Source organism: Lathamus discolor, chromosome 5 (genome assembly GCF_037157495.1).
Source record: "Lathamus discolor isolate bLatDis1 chromosome 5, bLatDis1.hap1, whole genome shotgun sequence".
NCBI classification, from domain to species: domain Eukaryota; kingdom Metazoa; phylum Chordata; class Aves; order Psittaciformes; family Psittacidae; genus Lathamus; species Lathamus discolor.
Genome location: NC_088888.1, coordinates 112,805,853 through 112,823,723, shown reverse-complemented (window position 1 = coordinate 112,823,723; position 17,871 = coordinate 112,805,853). Strand labels below are relative to the sequence as shown.

The window sequence follows — 17,871 nt, the reverse complement described above, 5'->3', positions numbered from 1 at the left end:
TTCTCCATAAAGGAGGACAGAACAAGGTTATCAGGGTCCCTATATACCCAGTGCTCTAGGTTGTAGGACAACCTACAAAAATGTATATAGCGTTATACAGGACTCTGTTCCCTTGATACCTTCCTTGCTTTCCTCCAAGTAAAAACCCCTCCAGTTCCCAGCTCAGACTTCACGATCTCAGCTTTAGATGCACAGTCCAAAGGGAGCAGTCCTCTTTAGTTACATAACCACGGTGTTTCCACAGCAGCCTGCATGACTGTTCCCAGACATTTTCAATAGAGGAGCTTTGACACTCAGTTTTTAGGGTGCAGTCCTTTCTAAACTGCTGTTGAATGCTCAATCCCTATACTGTATACGATCAGGTCTTACTAGAGAAGAAAATGAAACAAAAAGCAGCATGTAACAGGTAAATACAGAAACTGAACATATGAGCTCTAGAGTATTGATTTTATGCTTGTCAGAACAGCCATGACTTCTGCATCCCACATAATGCCTTTCCTTTACAAAAAGGGAAGACACTTCACTTTAGCATTTCATTCTACAAGTATTAAAGAGTTTGGTCTCAGATTCCTCCCTTGTATAGCTTCTTTCTTATCAGCCCAACTCTGTTCTACATTTAATACACATGCTCAAGAGTAGCAATGCAAAATTAACGTCTTTACAAATATGTGCCACTTCGTCCTACGAAGCCAACTGTCTAAGTCATTCCACTCAGAAAAAGGTTACACACCAATTCGTGGTGATGTAGGGATTATGTTATCACATTTCTGCTGGTGTCACTACGAGACCAAAACAGCTCAAGAGTCTAACAGCTGCAAGTATCATACACAAATATTTCAGTGCATACAGTGGTGCTGCACATGCAAGTGTTTAGAAAGCATCTTTCTGACATGTTAAAAATCTAGAGGGAAGCAGCTGAAATTTTTCTTGCATACCAAGCAGTTTAAAAGCTGATTTTCAATCTGCAGCGGCCCTCTTAAAAGAAAAAAAAAAAAAAAAAAAAAAAAGACAAACCCAACATACATAAAGGGAACAAACAAAAAAATAATCCAAAGACCCAAACACAATTTTGCCCACAGCAGCTTGCTAAGAGCTACACTGTTAGGAAGTTTTGTGCCAGTTCTGAAAAGTCAGAGTAATGAAATGAAAATGTGAGCTGATCAGCGAGTGTCAGCCTAGATACCTTATCTTCTCTGGGAACAACATGTCCCAAAATTAGAATACTGTCTTTTAAGCCATTAACAGAAATAATTAGTATGAGTTTGCTTACCTTGAAGTATTCTACAAGATCTCTACAGGTCACCTTGGATCCACTAATCTCTTTTTCTACCAAATTTTCAGGGGCAAGCAGTAGTGGTATCAAATTCCTCAGTTCGTTCTTAAAATCGTCATCTATATCTAATAAAATTCAATTCCGGGGGGGGGGGGGGGGGGGAATAAATAAAATTGTTAGTTTTGTTTCAATCTTACATTTCCTAAAGAAACACTGATAACCCTTGATCCTTCAAAATCCACTGTCACAACACTAGACTGCATTTTTAAGATATTTAAAAGCTTTCACACATAGTGTAGCTTTAGTAAACTCTACTTTGTCTTTATCTTAACTTCAGACTGAGACAACAAGGTTCCATAGACCTTGTAACATTTGAAGTGCCTTTCCCCAATTACACCAACGTCTTACACAGTAATCCCAGCACAGCAGTGGTTGACATCCAACTATCACAAACCCACTTTTTTAGCCTTTGCCATTCTAGTATGCTCCCTCTGTAAGGGGACAAACAGCAGTTGGAGGAATCCTGACTGCCCTTCATTCTGCAGCAGCAGAAGCTGACAGCTTTTAGTTTAAGTCATTTTAGTTCTGACCTTCGGTTTACCAAGTTCTTGAAGAAAGGCCTTTTAATTTCAGGAAAGTCTTTAATTTTCTGAATTCTCCCCTTTGGAATCGTTACTTATCTTTAGAATCCTTATTTAATGACCTTTAAGTATGTCTCAAATTACCAGATTACAAGCAACAGCTAGACACAACCATATCCACTCCCTCTGCCTACTTAAACTGCTTTACTTTTAAACCACTGAGAAGAACACACAATTTCTAGATTCCACAGTTTCACCTTTTAGCTCCACATTTTTCCAATCAAGCATTTCAATAGCCAACCATTTCAGTGTTTAACTTCCATCATTTAAAAAAAAAAAAAAAAAACCAAAAACCACCGAACTCAGTGATCTGAATCAAGAAACACACAATGGAAAGCTTCCTACCATTCAACCTCCCATCAAAATTTGGATTTGTTGCAACTTTAAGACCAGGGTGGGGCAACAGGAAACAGCCAAGATTACTGAAACAGGAGTGTATATGCTTCCTTACATTCTGTAGCTCTTCATGTTGGTTTTGCTTTACCTGAAGAAAAAACAAACAAAAAAGGCAGCAAGAACTGCTAAGCTGTTACTAGTCTTGCAGTACTGCAATTCAGATGAAATATCATCTTAAAGGCAGTAAGAGCACAGAAGCGTGTTTTATCTTTCATTCCTGAACCTAAAAATGTCAAATTCTAAACCCCAGAACCCCGCACACGAGTGGGAACATCACAAATGCATTTTATTATGCAGAGTTAGCTCATCATGCACCATTATCTTGATGATAAACTGACACTTAAGCTAAAGACCACACTAGGACTGCTGGAGAGAACTTACCTGCAGTCTCTTCTCTAGGAACTTTCTTCCTCCTTCCAAGCCATATGCATGCTCATAAGGATAACTCCAGTCTCTAATTAAGAACATTAGTGTCTGTAACACAAAGAACAGCAGCAGTGAATGGTTTGCATCATTCCTAAAGAAAAAACTTTATGACATGTGACTACTTTAAGTGAAAATAATTCTAACTCTGGCTGCTTTAAAGAAGCAGCTGTAGTTTTGTGGTGCAAGTGTTTGCTTGGTTAAAAAAAAATAGTTTAGAAAAATCCACCAAACCCACACACCAAACCTACAAATGCAACTTACTCCTTGTCTAAAAAGGAAGCACCCAAATGTCTCAAAAAGGTTGTTTCCCTGTTGCTATCCTAGAGGCATTACACTGTTCTCTCTCCCATCAGCTGAAGACAGAAAAGAAACCTTGATATTCCTCATATCAGACAAGGTGCTTCAGAAAAAAAAAAAAAATAAAAATGTATCTTGCCTGGGCTAATCACACAAATATTGGGGACTCAAACTTGTGAGACACAAGAGTCATAAAACTCACCACTAACAGCAGTTGACTAGTAACCTTACAGGTTAAGGAGGAACTTCAGTATGGCTAAGATCTGTCTTTGTCTCCATCAAACAGAAGCAGCCTCAAACCCTTCTCTGGCCTAGCAAACAGAAGATGCTAGCAGTTTTGAGACTTTTAACACTGAAGCCAGTAATGCTTCAGGTAAGTGAAACACAACATGCCCCTAATGCTATTTCTTAGAGGCCACAGGACCTTTAATCAGAGCCACATACCACAAAGACCAAGTGTATCTCACAGAGTAACAAGCAAGAAGGCAGTGTGAAACCTTTTTCCTTAACATCTGCACATTACACTTTCAGTCCTTTTATGCCTTGTAACTTAGGCACAACACTATACTTGCCTTCAGCATTTTTCCATTGTTTTTGCCAAGAAAAGGGGTCACAGGGAAGGAAAAAAAAAAAAAAAATCAGTCTTGTAAAGAACAGGCTAGCTTCAGCTCAACTAATTTCTCTTCAGAAATTATCCTGAGCTTAGTTTCTATATATTCAATTGCTTAAGATTGATTTAACATATATACTTACCTGAAACGGCTTTTGGTAAATCTCTTCCATAGCTAGTCTTCCATATTCTGTAAACAACTGATAGAAAGAAGAGTGTAAGGGTGAAACACGTAAACCATATTTTCCTGCTGTAAAATATTCTATCATGTCACTAGAAAATAAAACATTCTATACTGAATTCTATTAAGGATTGAGAATAGCCAATGCGCCTGAAGAACAAGTACCCCAATCCTCAGTAAAATTCAGGAGGGAGATACTATTTCCACTGGTTTCACAGTGCTATTCCATAGCTGTCAACACAGCACAGCACTAAGTGGGTAGCCTGTGTGCTATTCCCAGAGGAAAGCTGGCTGCGTCTTTTAGCAAGCCAGTTTCTAACATTTGTTTCCAAGGCTAAGGAGGTATAAACCTGTATAACATTTTCCCCTTACTTCCCACAAAAGATTTATTCCTGAAAATCTCAAGGAATTTGGCTAGAGCCAGTGTTATCAGACATGTAAACACAAGCCAAGTTAGACAGCTTCCCAGATCTCTTACTTCAGCCCATAACCTGAACTGATAATTGTCCCTTGCTTTCAGTATAAAGCCAAGTGTCTGCTGTCTTCCTCTCCTTGCTTTCACTGTGTTAATATCAGCAGCAGCATTCTTCACTGATTGAGTGTGTCAGATAACTCATGAGAACACAAATTATGGACTGTGCTGGCTGTTTCAGCAGAGATCAATACATGCAGGTGTTGATCCATGCTAACCCCCTTACAGATCCTGGAGATGAAGGAAGCACACCATCTCCTCTAGTACCAGGCAACTGTTATTCTGCATTAAAATTAACTCCTGGAACACGTCAGGTAAATTTCATAGCTAAAAGGACAGTTCCTTGTGTTGACCACAAGAGCATCTGAGACCTTAGAAGACTAATTTAACACAAATTAACTTCCAAGCCTTGTCACCCGTAGGAAAAGATGCTCTGAAGTTGACAAGCACCCACACAAGACTGGCTCCTTTGAGTCTAACTCCCTACCCCATTCACTTCCTAGTGAAGGAAAAGGCAGCCAGTGAATAACAGTACTTTAGAGTAACAGAAAATCCCATTATAGCAGAAATTCGGGATTTCCTTCCCTCAGCCCATGATACCTTGCCTCAACTTTAAATCCATGGTTTTCCCTAACCACTGTTTATATTTATTATCCTTCTCTTCCCCACCTTCCCTCAACTCACAAACTCCAGTATAACAGAAAGGGACAGCTATATTCAGATTGCACTGAGGCTGTCAAACAACCACAACCATGAGGAAAGCCTGGCTTTCAAATAATCAGCTAGAGCTTTTCAGTTTTTTTTCCTCAGTGCTTGGTCGAGCTTTTTTGAGGGGTGGGGGAGCATTGGCCCACTGACATAACTCTGTTAACTGAGAACAGCATCACAAGGCTATGTTTAGTTAGTGCTCTTCTACTTCCAGTACTGGCAGCCAATCTTTTGCAGCACTGACCAAGACACAAGTCCTTTCAATCAGAAGACACGCAAAACACTTTTAAGCTGTGACAAGGTCATGGCCTGAGCACAGGCAGGCATTTGTTAATATACAAGCTAGCCTTTAAAGCTACAGGTTTTAACTTAAGGAGATAAAGTTCTTACACCTTTTCACATGAAGCCAGAATTCAGTGGCCTTTGACCACAATATTCCATTACAGGATGAAACCCCCATATTAAAGAGAGGACAACTCTTTCCTGGTTTTGTTTCTAAGCAGAAATAAAACTCTGTAGAAGCTTCTCAGTTTAAAAACTAGAGAAGGCTTCTGTGTAGAAGAGACTCTTTCTGCCCTGACCCAAACTCTCATGTTTCTTTAGAAACAAATACAAAGTACCATCCATTTTCCCATTTTAGGAAATAAGGAGAAACATTGGAATTTTCTCATTAAGTACTTCATAAATCATTTTCCTTTCTTATCCGTTTAGGAATTTCAGAACTTACATAGAGAGACTTCAGAAAGGTAAGATTTGGCCAGATCAGAAGCCTGTACTGCTTTACCGCTGCATTGGCACAGCAGAAGCACCACACCACCATGGAGTTGATGCAAATAATGTTGTTAGAGGAAGTATTAGCTCAAGTGGCTTCTATGAAGCAGCAGGCAGCTCCCAAATCACAGTTACATGAGTAGCAACTTCAAGAACAGTGTCAAGGCTACCATTTCAGACAGCAGCTTAATATAAATTCAGCATATTCTTACCTGCAAATGTTGAAGGTCGTCTTCCTGAATATTCTGGGACAAGTTGTACACCTGTAAGAGACAGTAAAAGAATTACAGTGTAACATGAAAACATTATCTTACATTCATATAGTCTCTTTTAGGTATCTTGGTTGTTTCAACCCCCTCCAGAAAAAGCCTAACTACCCACAAGTTAGCAACTAACTAGAAAGCTGTCATAGAACACATCTCAAACAAAAATCACTTCCTTATACAAAGTGCTAGGAACAAAACCACTGCTGACTACCCTAATCCTTCTTACAAGAGCTTCTTTCCAGGGAAGCAAGCTATAAAGGGATCAGAGAAGACTTCTGAATGCTTCAAATCACCACCTAAGCATGAGACAGGAGGACTGAGAACAGTACGTCAGTTTGCCATCCTCAAGTCCAAATGCTCCAAGATTCAGTGATCCAGCAGCTGCATCTCTGACACAGAAATGACTAGGTAGTCAGTGCTCCAGAGTTTTTTTTTTTGCTTTCAAATATTCCCAGAGAAATCTAATTTTATCTGGGGGGCTCGCAACTGTTTCAATAGCACAAATACTGTACAGCAGTAAACTCAAAGGTGCATCAATAACCTACAACTTATCCTAAATACAGGAACAGAACAAAGGAAAAAGCAAAACAAAACTGAAAAACATCAAAACCAACCTCACAGGGCAGAAGTAGTGTTCTACATATTCCTGTTAATTTCACATTGCAACATTTATGAAGATCACTTGTTACCCATTAAAAACCTGCTCTCTTTTGGCATATTTAAGGCGCAAGCTTAAAAGTAGTCCTGAGCACAGCACAAGAGCACTGTCCGAAGTTTAACCGTATTAGCAATTGTAAGTTTAGCTGATGACTGTGTAATTTCACCCCAAACTGTATCTAAGGTCTTAAAAAAAGATTCTGTAACATCTGTACAGAAGCAGTTGCTACTTTGACAACTTTTTGGGGGATTTCCTAGTTCAGTCAGCAACTCAGCAATTTAGCTCAGCTTGGCCTTAGATAACCTTGATTCCACAGAGAAACTTGATCTAGTATACGACACTGAAAATAAGACATTACGTATGAAACCTTAAATGATAGTTGGAGGAAGATACGCAGGTGAACTTTGAAAGCATGGCTAGAAAGACACATTCTTTGCACGCTCAGGACAGAGGGTTCCTATTGCTGCCATTATTTGTCAGCACAGATATTCTCACCTGGACAGAACTCGTCATGGTGCTCAGAGCAAAAACCGTTGCACAGTCTTTGATAGTGGATTGGCTATCAAAGGCACCTTGGGTATCCATAAGCAGTACAGCAACCTGGAGAGTTTTAAACAGCAACAATAGTTAACCAAACTATTAACACTTTCAAATGCCAGGCCACTGGAATAAATTCGACTGCAAGCAGAGCAAGTCTCTGCCCCTACACCTACTTATTAAAACTTAAGTCAGTTCCCTAACACTTCCTATATACACCTACAGCTGAGTAAGCAAAAACTAGAGTGCCCTATCATCAGCCTTAAGTCTTTGGCCTTGCTGTACTGGTTACCCTCTCCCACAGAACAGACTCCCTCAGCCCAGAGTAGGTACAGTGCAGAGTAACAGACAGCTCTTATTCACTGGAAAGACTTCAGCCTCAGCTGACAATCCAGCACAGCTCATTAAAGCTAAAAGTGAGATGGTTGCTTTTAAAAATAACTATCTTTAAGTAATAATTTTCAGAAGAAAACAAGATAACTGATAATGTCTGTTAGAATTACAAGTAATGATGTGATCTTAATGATAAGAGTTAATCTGTCCAATTCCCACCTTTGAGATCTACTACAATTGCCTTCTCTTTCAGTTAGGGATGACTGATAAGCAAGAGCAAGTGAGTGATTTGTCCCCAGAGCACAAACAGATCCTCACAAATGCTTTTTAGCCAGAGAACAGTTTGGTTAGCTATGAAATTTGATAAAACTTCCTGCACGCCCCTAAACCACTATCTATTTAAGATTAGTGTCCCATGTTAATTTGCCATCAGATTATTCCTTTGCAAACGTAAAGGGTAAGAAAGTTAAATAACCAAGAGCCTGCAGTTCAGGAGAACAAGAAGAGCTCAAGATACACCACCAATATTGTGGAGTAAATATTTATTAACAACATTAACACTTTGTTTCAGCATGAAGAGAAACACCTACAACCAAATTTTGACGTTAAACTGACTTAAAGAGTTAAAAAAGATGCACTAGCTCTGATTACAACAGTCAGTGCCTTTTATCCCACTGTTAAGACTTAGTCCTTCTTTTTTTTTTACAGACTACCTGTTAAACTATATGGAAGGACCAGCTTCCGCACACCAAAGCTGTTTCCAGTACTTATAGCTGTGCATTACATTTCACTACAACGCAGCTACAAGCTAGAACACATTCTTATCTCTCAAAAACCATTGTTTTTTACAGAGCTGTTCTTATCACAGCGTTTGCCTATATATGGGATTTATAGCCATTACAGTTTTACAATATCCACAGGATAACCCACCCATCAGCCTGGGCACAGTACACTTTGCCAAAACAAAGTACTTTTAGAATGGGACCATTGTTGGAGATCAAATCTTACAACCCAGCAGGAAAGTTCTTACTTGCACTGATACAAGGTTTCCAAATACGTTATGCAGCTACTAAATGCAAGGGAAAGTAGCTGATGTTTGAACTCCCTCCATGAAACCCATGGCATTAAAGGTATACGCACAGACGCAAAAATTGTTACATATACCTATTTAAGTCAAGCACTTACCTTTGTTCCATTGGGTTTATCAATTACAAATACTTCACTCCAAATCTGTATGCCAGTGGTTTCCCGTTCACATCCACCTCTCCATGTAAACCCAGTCAATGGCTCAGTGTTTCCACCTATCCAGCACGGAGAAGTCTACAAAACAAGAAGAGAAACTTACTTAAAACCAAATACAAGAGGGTTGGGTTTTTTTTAACATTACAGGTTTTAGCAGACTTCCACATTGTTCTCTTTTTTCTTCAGAGTAGACTGACATCACTACACAGAATGTTAAAACGCAATGCCATACTGCTGTGTTTCAAGGTTCATCCACAAATAAATCTCATTCAGGTCTACTGTATGCCAGTGGTTGCACAATTCTTCAGCCACTGAAGTGTATGCGCACAGCCTTCAAATCCCAAGCACTCACAGCTAATGAGAACAGCTCAGCTTTGTCCATTGATTCACTTTGCACTCACACTCTTCTCTCACAGTTGAGAGAACCCAACTCAAGCACAGCTGTAAATAGCCATATTTTCACTCCAGAAACCGTTAAATCTCCATGAGAAACAAAAAAATCTGATCTTGACTTAATCCTCTCCCTTCCCATTCACAAACAGATCAACTGCTGAAACCAGCTGAACACCAAAGCCCCTGCGCTAAACAGAGGCTGGCACAAAACTCCCAACACCAACTTGCAGAAGCCAAAGAGTATAGGCAAAGACCAGAAGTTCCAAAATCCATAACTGTCACAGTTACAAAATACTTTTTCCTAAGTTGATTCAGCTTCAAGAGAAAAGGTCACACTGAGAGTTTGATACATGTCAATCAACCCCTCCATATTAAAAATGTATTGGCATTTTGTCCACTTTGGGAAAGGCTACCAGAGAATTAAGTACAGTTTGCAGCTAACATTTCTGACTGTAACAAGGTCTTCAGTTCTCAAGGACAGGCAGCACATGGAGCAGTGGCGCATGCAGAGGAATCCAGCCATTTTATGATCACATTTAACCTAGAAACATAGTTTATGTACTGGGCAAGTAAGGAGCACAAACAGGCACCATCAGGAAGTTTCACTGCAATAGGTTTACATACACTGAAATTCTACAACAGGGAGACAATATTTTAACTGATGAGGGGGCTTAGAGAAAAACCTTTCTTTCACAGGTGAGAACATAGTTTGCTGGCAGAACTGAAAGACAATTAATTTGCTTCTGACTGCCCAGAGAACTTCACCAGCCAAGAAAGTGTGCTCTTTGAGAAGGCCAAAGGGGAGACTTCTCAGTTCATTAGCCTATGGTCTCTATCTTGCTGACTCTGCACTGGCAGTCTGCAGAGACTAGCTCAAGACACATCCCTTCACACCTCAAGAAACAGCATGAGCATCCAGGGGCTATATGGAATAGAAATACAAGTGAAACTGCTTATTTATAAATGGGGATGGGGAAAAAACCTGCACATGTTCCTCATGTCTAGCAGCATGAAAGGCAAACCGTACCAAGAGGGAAAGGCAATCAGGCAGCTCTCAGCATTTTCCCAGATGCTAAGTGCACACCATTCAGCTCTGCTATTTGGATCAGACGTGGCAAAGTAAAAGGGATGAGCAGACAAACTCAGAAGATGATCACAGGTACCCAAGTGAACCACAGGTACGTGTTTTGGGGTTTTTGTTTGGAGCAACAGGTTTTCTCTGTTTGTTTGCTTTATCATGCACATACACCTCTACCAAAGAGGCTAAGCAAAACCTGAACAGCTTTCCCCTGGTGTCTTTCATTCCAGAAGATGCCTATGCATCCACTGACCACTCAAGAAATCAAAGCTCCAGGCCTGCTGCGGGCTTCAGTACACTCCAGGATAGAGTTTTGCAATTCTGAATCAGACTTCCCAGGTATGTCAGTGGACTGCAGCTTTTCATTTTTGCTAAAGAATCTGTGACATTATTTAACACTACGCTCCATTAAGCATTTATACAAGAACACTTTTTTCCAGTTTGGTCCAAAACCCCTTCCCACAGGGAAGCAGTGTGAAAGCACCAGTCAAATCTAATGAATCAACAAACTGTTATGGGACTGGCGTCACAGGCAGGGGTTCAGCTTAGATCATGGGACTCATTTTGAGAAGCCCAGTCTACTGGAAGCTGTTGGGAAAAGCATCTTCAGTCACAGGCTTGCCAACCTGGTGAAGGTTTTAAACTAAAACTGCTGGGAGAGGGGAACCCCAATCCAGCCCTCTCTTAACAGTCTGATACCAGTGCCAGCAAGAGATGACTAGAACCTACAAAGTACAGGAAAGCACCTGAAGGGTAGCACAAAAGAATTACAGCAACTCCAGTCAGTAAGTCAGCTTCAGCAGTAGCCCCATCTGAAATGTCTCTATGCAAGTGCACATAGCATGGGGAATAAACAAGAGGAGAGACATGCACACACCTGCAGGGCTATCATCTTATCTGCATCACAGAGACATGGTAGGATGACTCCTCTGGTTATGTATTGGAAGTACTGGAACGGAAGGATACAGGCTTTTCAGTAAGGAAAGGCAGAGGAGACAAGGGCGGGGGGGTGTCACCCTCTATGTAAATGACCAGTGCACAGAGCTCTGCTTGAGGATGGAAAAGGAGCTGACCAAGAGCTCATGGATCACAATTAAAAAGAGGGCAGGGACATGTGACATTATAGTGGCGGTCTGCTACATGCCACCTGACCAGGAAGACCAAAAGAATGAGGCTCACTGTAGTCACATAGAAGCAGCCTCACATGCACAAGCCCTGATCCCTTTGGGGAACTTCAACCACTCCAATACTGGTTAGAGGGACAACACAGGAGGGCACAAACAATCCAGGAGGCTCCTGGAAACTGCTTCTACAAACAGTAGAGGAACCAACAAGGAGAGGTGCTATGCTGAATATTGTCCTCATCAACAAGGAAGTGCTGATCAGGAATGTGAAGCTGGACAGAAGCCTTGGCTGCAGTGACCATAAAATGGTAGAGTTCAAGATCCCTTAGGGCAGTGAGGAGGTAGCACAGCAAACATGCTACCCTGGACTTCAGGAGAGCAGACTTTGGCCTCTTGAGGGATCTGCTTGATAGACTATCATATGATAAAGCCCTGGAGGGAAGAGGGGCTCAAGAAAGCTGGTTAATATTCAAGGATCACCTACTCCAAGCTCAAGAGCGATGCAACCAAACAAAAAGGATAGGAGGATGACCATGAGCCAGCAATGTGCTCTTGCGGCCAAGAAGGCAAATGGCATCTTAGGGTGCATTAGAAAGGGAGTGGTTAGTAGGTCAAGAGAGGTTCTCCTCCCCCTCTACTCAGCCTTGGTGAGGCCGCATCTGGAATATTGCGTCCAGTTCTGGGCCCCTCTGTTCAAGAAGGACAGGGAATTGCTTGAAGGAGTCCAGCGCAGAGCCACAAAGATGATTAAGGGAGTGGAACATCTCCCTTATGAGGAGAGGCTGAGGGAGCTGGGTCTCTTTAGCTTGGAGAAGAGGAGACTGAGGGGTGACCTCATCAATGTTTACAAATATGTGAAGGGTAGGTGTCAGGATGATGGAGCTAGGCTTTTTTCAGTGATATCCAGTGATAGGACAAGGGGCAATGGGTGTAAACTGGAACATAGGAAGTTCCACGTTAACATCAGGAAGAACTTCTTTACTGTAAGAGTGACAGAGCACTGGAACAGGTTGCCCAGGGGGGTTGTGGAGTCTCCTACACTGGAGATATTCAAGGCCCGCCTGGACAAGTTCCTGTGTGATGTACTGTAGGTTACCCTGCTCTTGCAGGGGGGTTGGACTAGATGATCTTTTTAGGTCCCTTCCAACCCTTGGGATTCTGTGATTCTGTGATTCTGTGAAAAGGAAGTCAAGCAAAAACACTAGAATGCCCATGTGGATGAACAAGGATCTCAAACACAAAAAGGAGGCCTACAGAGGATGTAAACCAGGACAGGTAGCCTGGGACAAATACACAGAAATTGTCCAAGCAGTCAGGGATGAGGTTAGGAAAGCTAAAACCCTGACAGAATTAAATCTGGCATCAAGGGCAACAAGAAAAAATTCTATGGGTACACTGGGGATAAAAGGAAGACAAGGAAAAATGCAGGGCCCCTATGGAAAGAAACAGGAGACCCGGTTACCCAGGCCACAGAGAAGGCTAAGGTACTCCATCACATTTTTTGCCTCCAACTTCACCAGCAAGTGCTCCAGCCACACTGCCCAAGTCGCAGGGGGCAAAGGCAGGGACTGAGAGAATGAAGAACCGCCCGCTGTAGGACAGGATCAAGTTGGACACCATCTAAGGAATGTGAAGCTACACAATACCACAGGACCCGATAAGATGCACCTATAAGTGCTGAGGGAACTGGTGGATGAAGTGGCTAAGCTACTATCCATCATATTTGAGCTAGTCATGGCAGTCCAGTGAGATTCCCACAGACTGGGAAAAGGGACATGTAACCCCCTCCCTCCCCCTTTTTTTAAAAAAGGGAGAAAAGGAAGACTGGCAAACCATAGACCCATCAGCCTCACCTCAGTGCCTGCTAAGATCATGAAGCAGATCCTTCTGGAAACTATGCTAAGGCAATAGATAATAACTGAGTGATTGGTAACAGCCAACATAGCTTCAGTGAAGGAAAATTGTGTCTGACAAATCTGGTGTAACAGGGTTACAGCACTGGTACACAAAGGAAGAGCAACTGGCATTATCTACCTGGATTTGTGCAAGGCATCTGATACTGTCCCACATGACACCCTGTCTCTAAACTGAAGAGACAGGGATTTGATATATGGACCATTCTCAGTGGATAAGGAATTCATTGGATGGTCATACTCAAGCGAGTAGGGGTCAACAGTTCAATGTGCAAGTGGAGACCAGTGAGTGGTGCTCCTCAGTGGTTGGTGTTGGGACCGATCCTGTTCAACAACTTTGTTGGCAATATGGACAGTGGGATTGAGTGCACCCTCAGCAAGTTTGCAATGACACCAAGCTGTGCGGTGCGGCCACCACGATGGAGGGAAGGGATGCCATTTAGAGGGACCTGGACAAGCTTGAGAGGTGGGCCAGTGAAAACTTCATGAAGTCCAACAAGGCCAAGTGCAAAGTCTTACACTTGGGCTGGGGCAATCCCAAGCAAAATACTGGCTGGGCAGAAAATGGATTGAGAACAGCCCTGAGAAGAACTTGGGGGTGCTGCTCACAAGAAGCTCAACATTACCCAGCAATGTGCATTCCCAGCACAGAAACCAACTGTATCTTGGGCTGTATCACCAGCAGCATGACCAGAAGGTAAAGGGAGAGGATTCTTCCTTTCCGCTCCACTCTCATGAGACCCCACCTGCAGTACTGGGTCCAGCTCTGGGGCCCCACAACATAAGCTTCCAGTGCCTCAAGGGGGCCTACAAGAAATCTGTAGGACTTTTTACAAGGGCATGTAGAGACAGGACAAGGTGGAATGGCTTTAAACTGACAGAAAGGAGATTTAGATTAGATATTAGGAAAAAAGTCTTTACTGTGAGGGTGGTGAGGCCCTGGCACAGGTTGCCCAGAGAAGTTGTGGCTGCCACATCCCTGGCAATGTTCAAGGCCAGGTTGGATGGGGTTTTGAGCAACCTGGTCTAGTGGAAGGTGTTCCTGCCTGTGGCAGGGGGGGCTGGAACTAGATGTGTGTTAAGGTCCCTTCCAACCCAAACCATTGTATGATTCTATGAAATTAGCCTTATTTCTAACAATTCAGACCAAAAGCACACAAATGTTTTGAGAAGTCCCTCAATAAGCACCAGGGTATGACCACATTTGATTTCACATGTGATTCGTCACAGGAGACTTTGGTGTCTTAACAAGCACAACGTTAGCTGAAGCTGCTTCATCTTGTGGACAATGCACTTAAGCCTGTCTCGACTGACCTTCGTATCAGTCTGAAGCACTCCTAGCTTGTTACCTCCATTTTTCCTTAGTTAAAACTCAGTATCTTAACAATCTCCATCCATCAAGCTGGCTGAAGAAATAGTGAAGAGATGGGAGGAAGAAAAAAAAAAGAAAAAAAAAAAAGACTTTGTTCTTTCAAGAAGTCAAGCTAGAAGTTGCACCACAATTTTGTATCAGTCACCTAAAAGATAACCTATCTAAATATATTCCACACTAAGAAAAGGACCAATGCAGCTTTATTTGCACAGTGCCATTAGTGCTAACTGCACCTTGCCGATTAATACAAGCTAAGAAGGTCATATCCTGGTAAAAAAGCTTTAAATCTAAATTTACTTGTGGTACTGCACACAACTCTTAATAAGGCTTAAACTGCAACAAAGATCACAGGATCCTTCCAGCAGCTTGCTGAGTACACACTGCTGCTGGTTTGTGGCAGATCATTCTGTTCCCTTTCAAGTGAGAAATCATATCACTAAGTATCAGTGCTTGAAATGAGATACCCACCTCCCTGAAGCTAGTGACCAATCTCAGATGTGCTGAAATCCTACCTGCAACCTCAGCTGGCACAAATGAGATTTTTGGTTTAAGACAAGAAAATGGGATTATGAAGTATCTTGGCAAGTTTTTCATCACATGTCTTAAGATCCACAGGGGAGGATATTCTAAAATTGCTTGATTAATGTACAAACTGAATGCAGCTGCTTGAGTATTTTGTGCAGGATCTACTATTTAGTTCACAGACCTATAATTAAGCCTGAAGATGAAGTGGTGTGGTCAGACTAAAGAGTACTATAAAACTACACCAAGGCCTCCCCTCCTGTACTGAAACTTGCATAAGCATAGAGGATGACATCTGACTTGATACAATTCAGCAGTGCTCAAAAGAGGAGTTGCACTTATCTTCTCTCATCCCCAATTCCCAGTTTGCAGCAGCTCCAATGCTTTTCAAACTTTCCCTAAGCCAGCTTCCTGTCACTGAGCTGGCAGGAAAACAATTCGGCAAAGTGCAGTGCCTTCTAATGCATCATTGAGTTGGATCAGCTCAGCTAAAGGCCTGCACGCATTACAGCTTCAGAATACAAATGCCTGGCCAGAAGCAGTACATGAACAGCAAGACTCTCTGGTTTTGTAAGAGACAGGTGTTACAGTAGATGACTAATTCTGCCTTTATCTTCAGTTTAAGTGAAACGTGGTATTTTGATGGACACCTATAAAAAACTGAAAAAAAAAATGACCGCAAAATAAAGGGAACAGAGAGACATGTTATTGTATAGGGCTGAAACAGTGTTTCAATCCATTTTGCTTTATGAACTTTTGTTTTATTTCACAATCTGAAAGTTACAGTATTTACTTAAATCCCACCCCTTCTATTTTTGGAAGGAACTAGCACTACCTCTACCCAGCCACCATCTAGCTCAAATTGCTATACTTCTTGGGAGCTCAATTTTGTTGTTCGTCTGTGGGGTTTTGAGTTTTGGTGTTTCTTCTGTTTTAGTACGAACAGGACATCAGTGAGGGTTCACATACACACACACACACAAAAGACCACCCACTGAACAGCGATAGCAATGAAACATTTAATACTCCCTAGGTTAGTCTTAAGAAGTGGGGAGCAACAGCTTGCTACTCTGTATTCCTCCTACCATATCCTCAATGTCCTTCTTAGAGAGCTCCTGGCAAATCAGTGAGAATTCAATAGAAGGCACTACTGGGAGTGAGAGAAAGGAAGTCTTCACTTGCCAACTACCAGCAGCTTCTTTGCAATATTCCCATATTTCCTGTAACTGCAGGGTTCATCTTGAATTCTCCTCAAGCCAGCTAGCACAAAGGTAAAATAGATGCAGTCATGGTTAGTTTCTGCTACCATGAATTCCAACTCCAAAGCACAGTGACCAAGAAAAGGGTAAATTCCGGGGATTTTTTTAAGAGTTTCTAAAAGCAACGAAACACTGAACTGCCACTATTCATGATGCAGATTAAAAAAAACACACCACGACCTGCAAGACAGATGTGTATGTTCACAGGAAGCCCTACCCCACCTTCTCCATATCAGCCAGGAGTTTGAAGTACAGTAGATGCAAGACAACACCAGCCAAAAACTACAAGCTAAAAGAAGTTGTTAATTTTTGGATCAGGCATTCATTCATTAAGCAATGACTTAAAAGGATTTAAAAAAATCCTGGATTATGTTCAGAGACACATTCCAAGCAGCAAACAGAAGACTTTCTCCCTTTCACCATACCTCAGATTTAAGTCCTCCTAATAACATCTTTTTGCAGCACATAAGCTAGCACTACAATATGGTTTCAGGTGATCAGGTCGAAGTGAGATTCCACCAACTTAGATGAATCCTTCCCCAAAGCTCAACTGCAAGGCCACAAAGCTTCTTCATTCAAGTTCTCATGCCCACTTACACTGGGACATGAGTAAGTTCCCTTAATAACTGCAGGAAAAACTATCTTAAAAAGCTGTCACTTTAATACACTTCTTCACAGAGTAGGAACAAAGCAGCTGGCTTGCCCACCCCCCAGTAAGAAAAAATTGACTTGCTGTATTTGTGCTCAAGTCAACAAATACAAACGTAAGTGACTAAAATACCAAACTACTTTTCTCCTGCAGGGAGAATCCAAATTACTCACCCTGTTATACATGTATCTAAGCATGAAGTCCAGCAGAAAAGATTTTCCTTTGCGGAAAGCTCCTGCTACAGACACAACTACTATGTTAAGATCTTTGATGTGTTCCTGAAGCAAGATTTTTTCCAATGCTGCTTCATCTAATTCAAAGTTATGGTCATCTTCATGAGCAAGAACAATCTGTATGGGGCGCGGTTTATCCAAATCCACCTCATCATCCGAGTCTGGCAGGGCATCCGAGTCGGGTAGGGCATCCTCCTCTTCTTCCTCATAATGCTTACCTGCAAATTGACAGGTTAGAACACATTAGTAAGCCAGAGCTTAGGGCACTAGACATTTCTTTGAAGTGAAGCCTTGAGCTGGGCCTTCATTCCCAGCAGCAAGAGGGATATTCTTGGGAATGCCCATGAGATAAACAGCAGTATAGACTACATTTCAGATCTTCTGCATTCTCTATGTTTCAACAAATCACAAAAAGATGACTGGTTTTCAGCATCGAAACTCCTTTCAAGTATAAATTCCATTAAAAATCAAATATCCAAAGAGGACCAAAAAAGACCACTTTTAGATCACCTTCTTA

At 41.8% G+C, this 17,871-nt stretch overlaps 1 protein-coding gene across 4 annotated transcripts in view; it reads right to left on the bottom strand.

Moving 5' to 3' along the window:
- ATL2 (atlastin GTPase 2) overlaps nucleotides 1-17,871 on the bottom strand; it is a 46,973-nt gene that overhangs the window by 9,387 nt on the left and 19,715 nt on the right. For 3 of the 4 annotated variants that reach the window (XM_065682128.1, XM_065682129.1, XM_065682127.1), the window contains 8 exons: nucleotides 17,295-17,572; nucleotides 8,755-8,889; nucleotides 7,195-7,299; nucleotides 5,988-6,038; nucleotides 3,787-3,843; nucleotides 2,692-2,784; nucleotides 2,260-2,398; nucleotides 1,271-1,398 (listed from right to left, as the gene is read on the bottom strand). In XM_065682128.1, the coding sequence (XP_065538200.1) occupies nucleotides 1,271-1,398; nucleotides 2,260-2,398; nucleotides 2,692-2,784; nucleotides 3,787-3,843; nucleotides 5,988-6,038; nucleotides 7,195-7,299; nucleotides 8,755-8,889; nucleotides 17,295-17,572 (986 nt within the window). The remainder of the gene's footprint in view (nucleotides 1-1,270; nucleotides 1,399-2,259; nucleotides 2,399-2,691; nucleotides 2,785-3,786; nucleotides 3,844-5,987; nucleotides 6,039-7,194; nucleotides 7,300-8,754; nucleotides 8,890-17,294; nucleotides 17,573-17,871) is intronic. The other variant, XM_065682131.1, reaches the window with a different exon arrangement.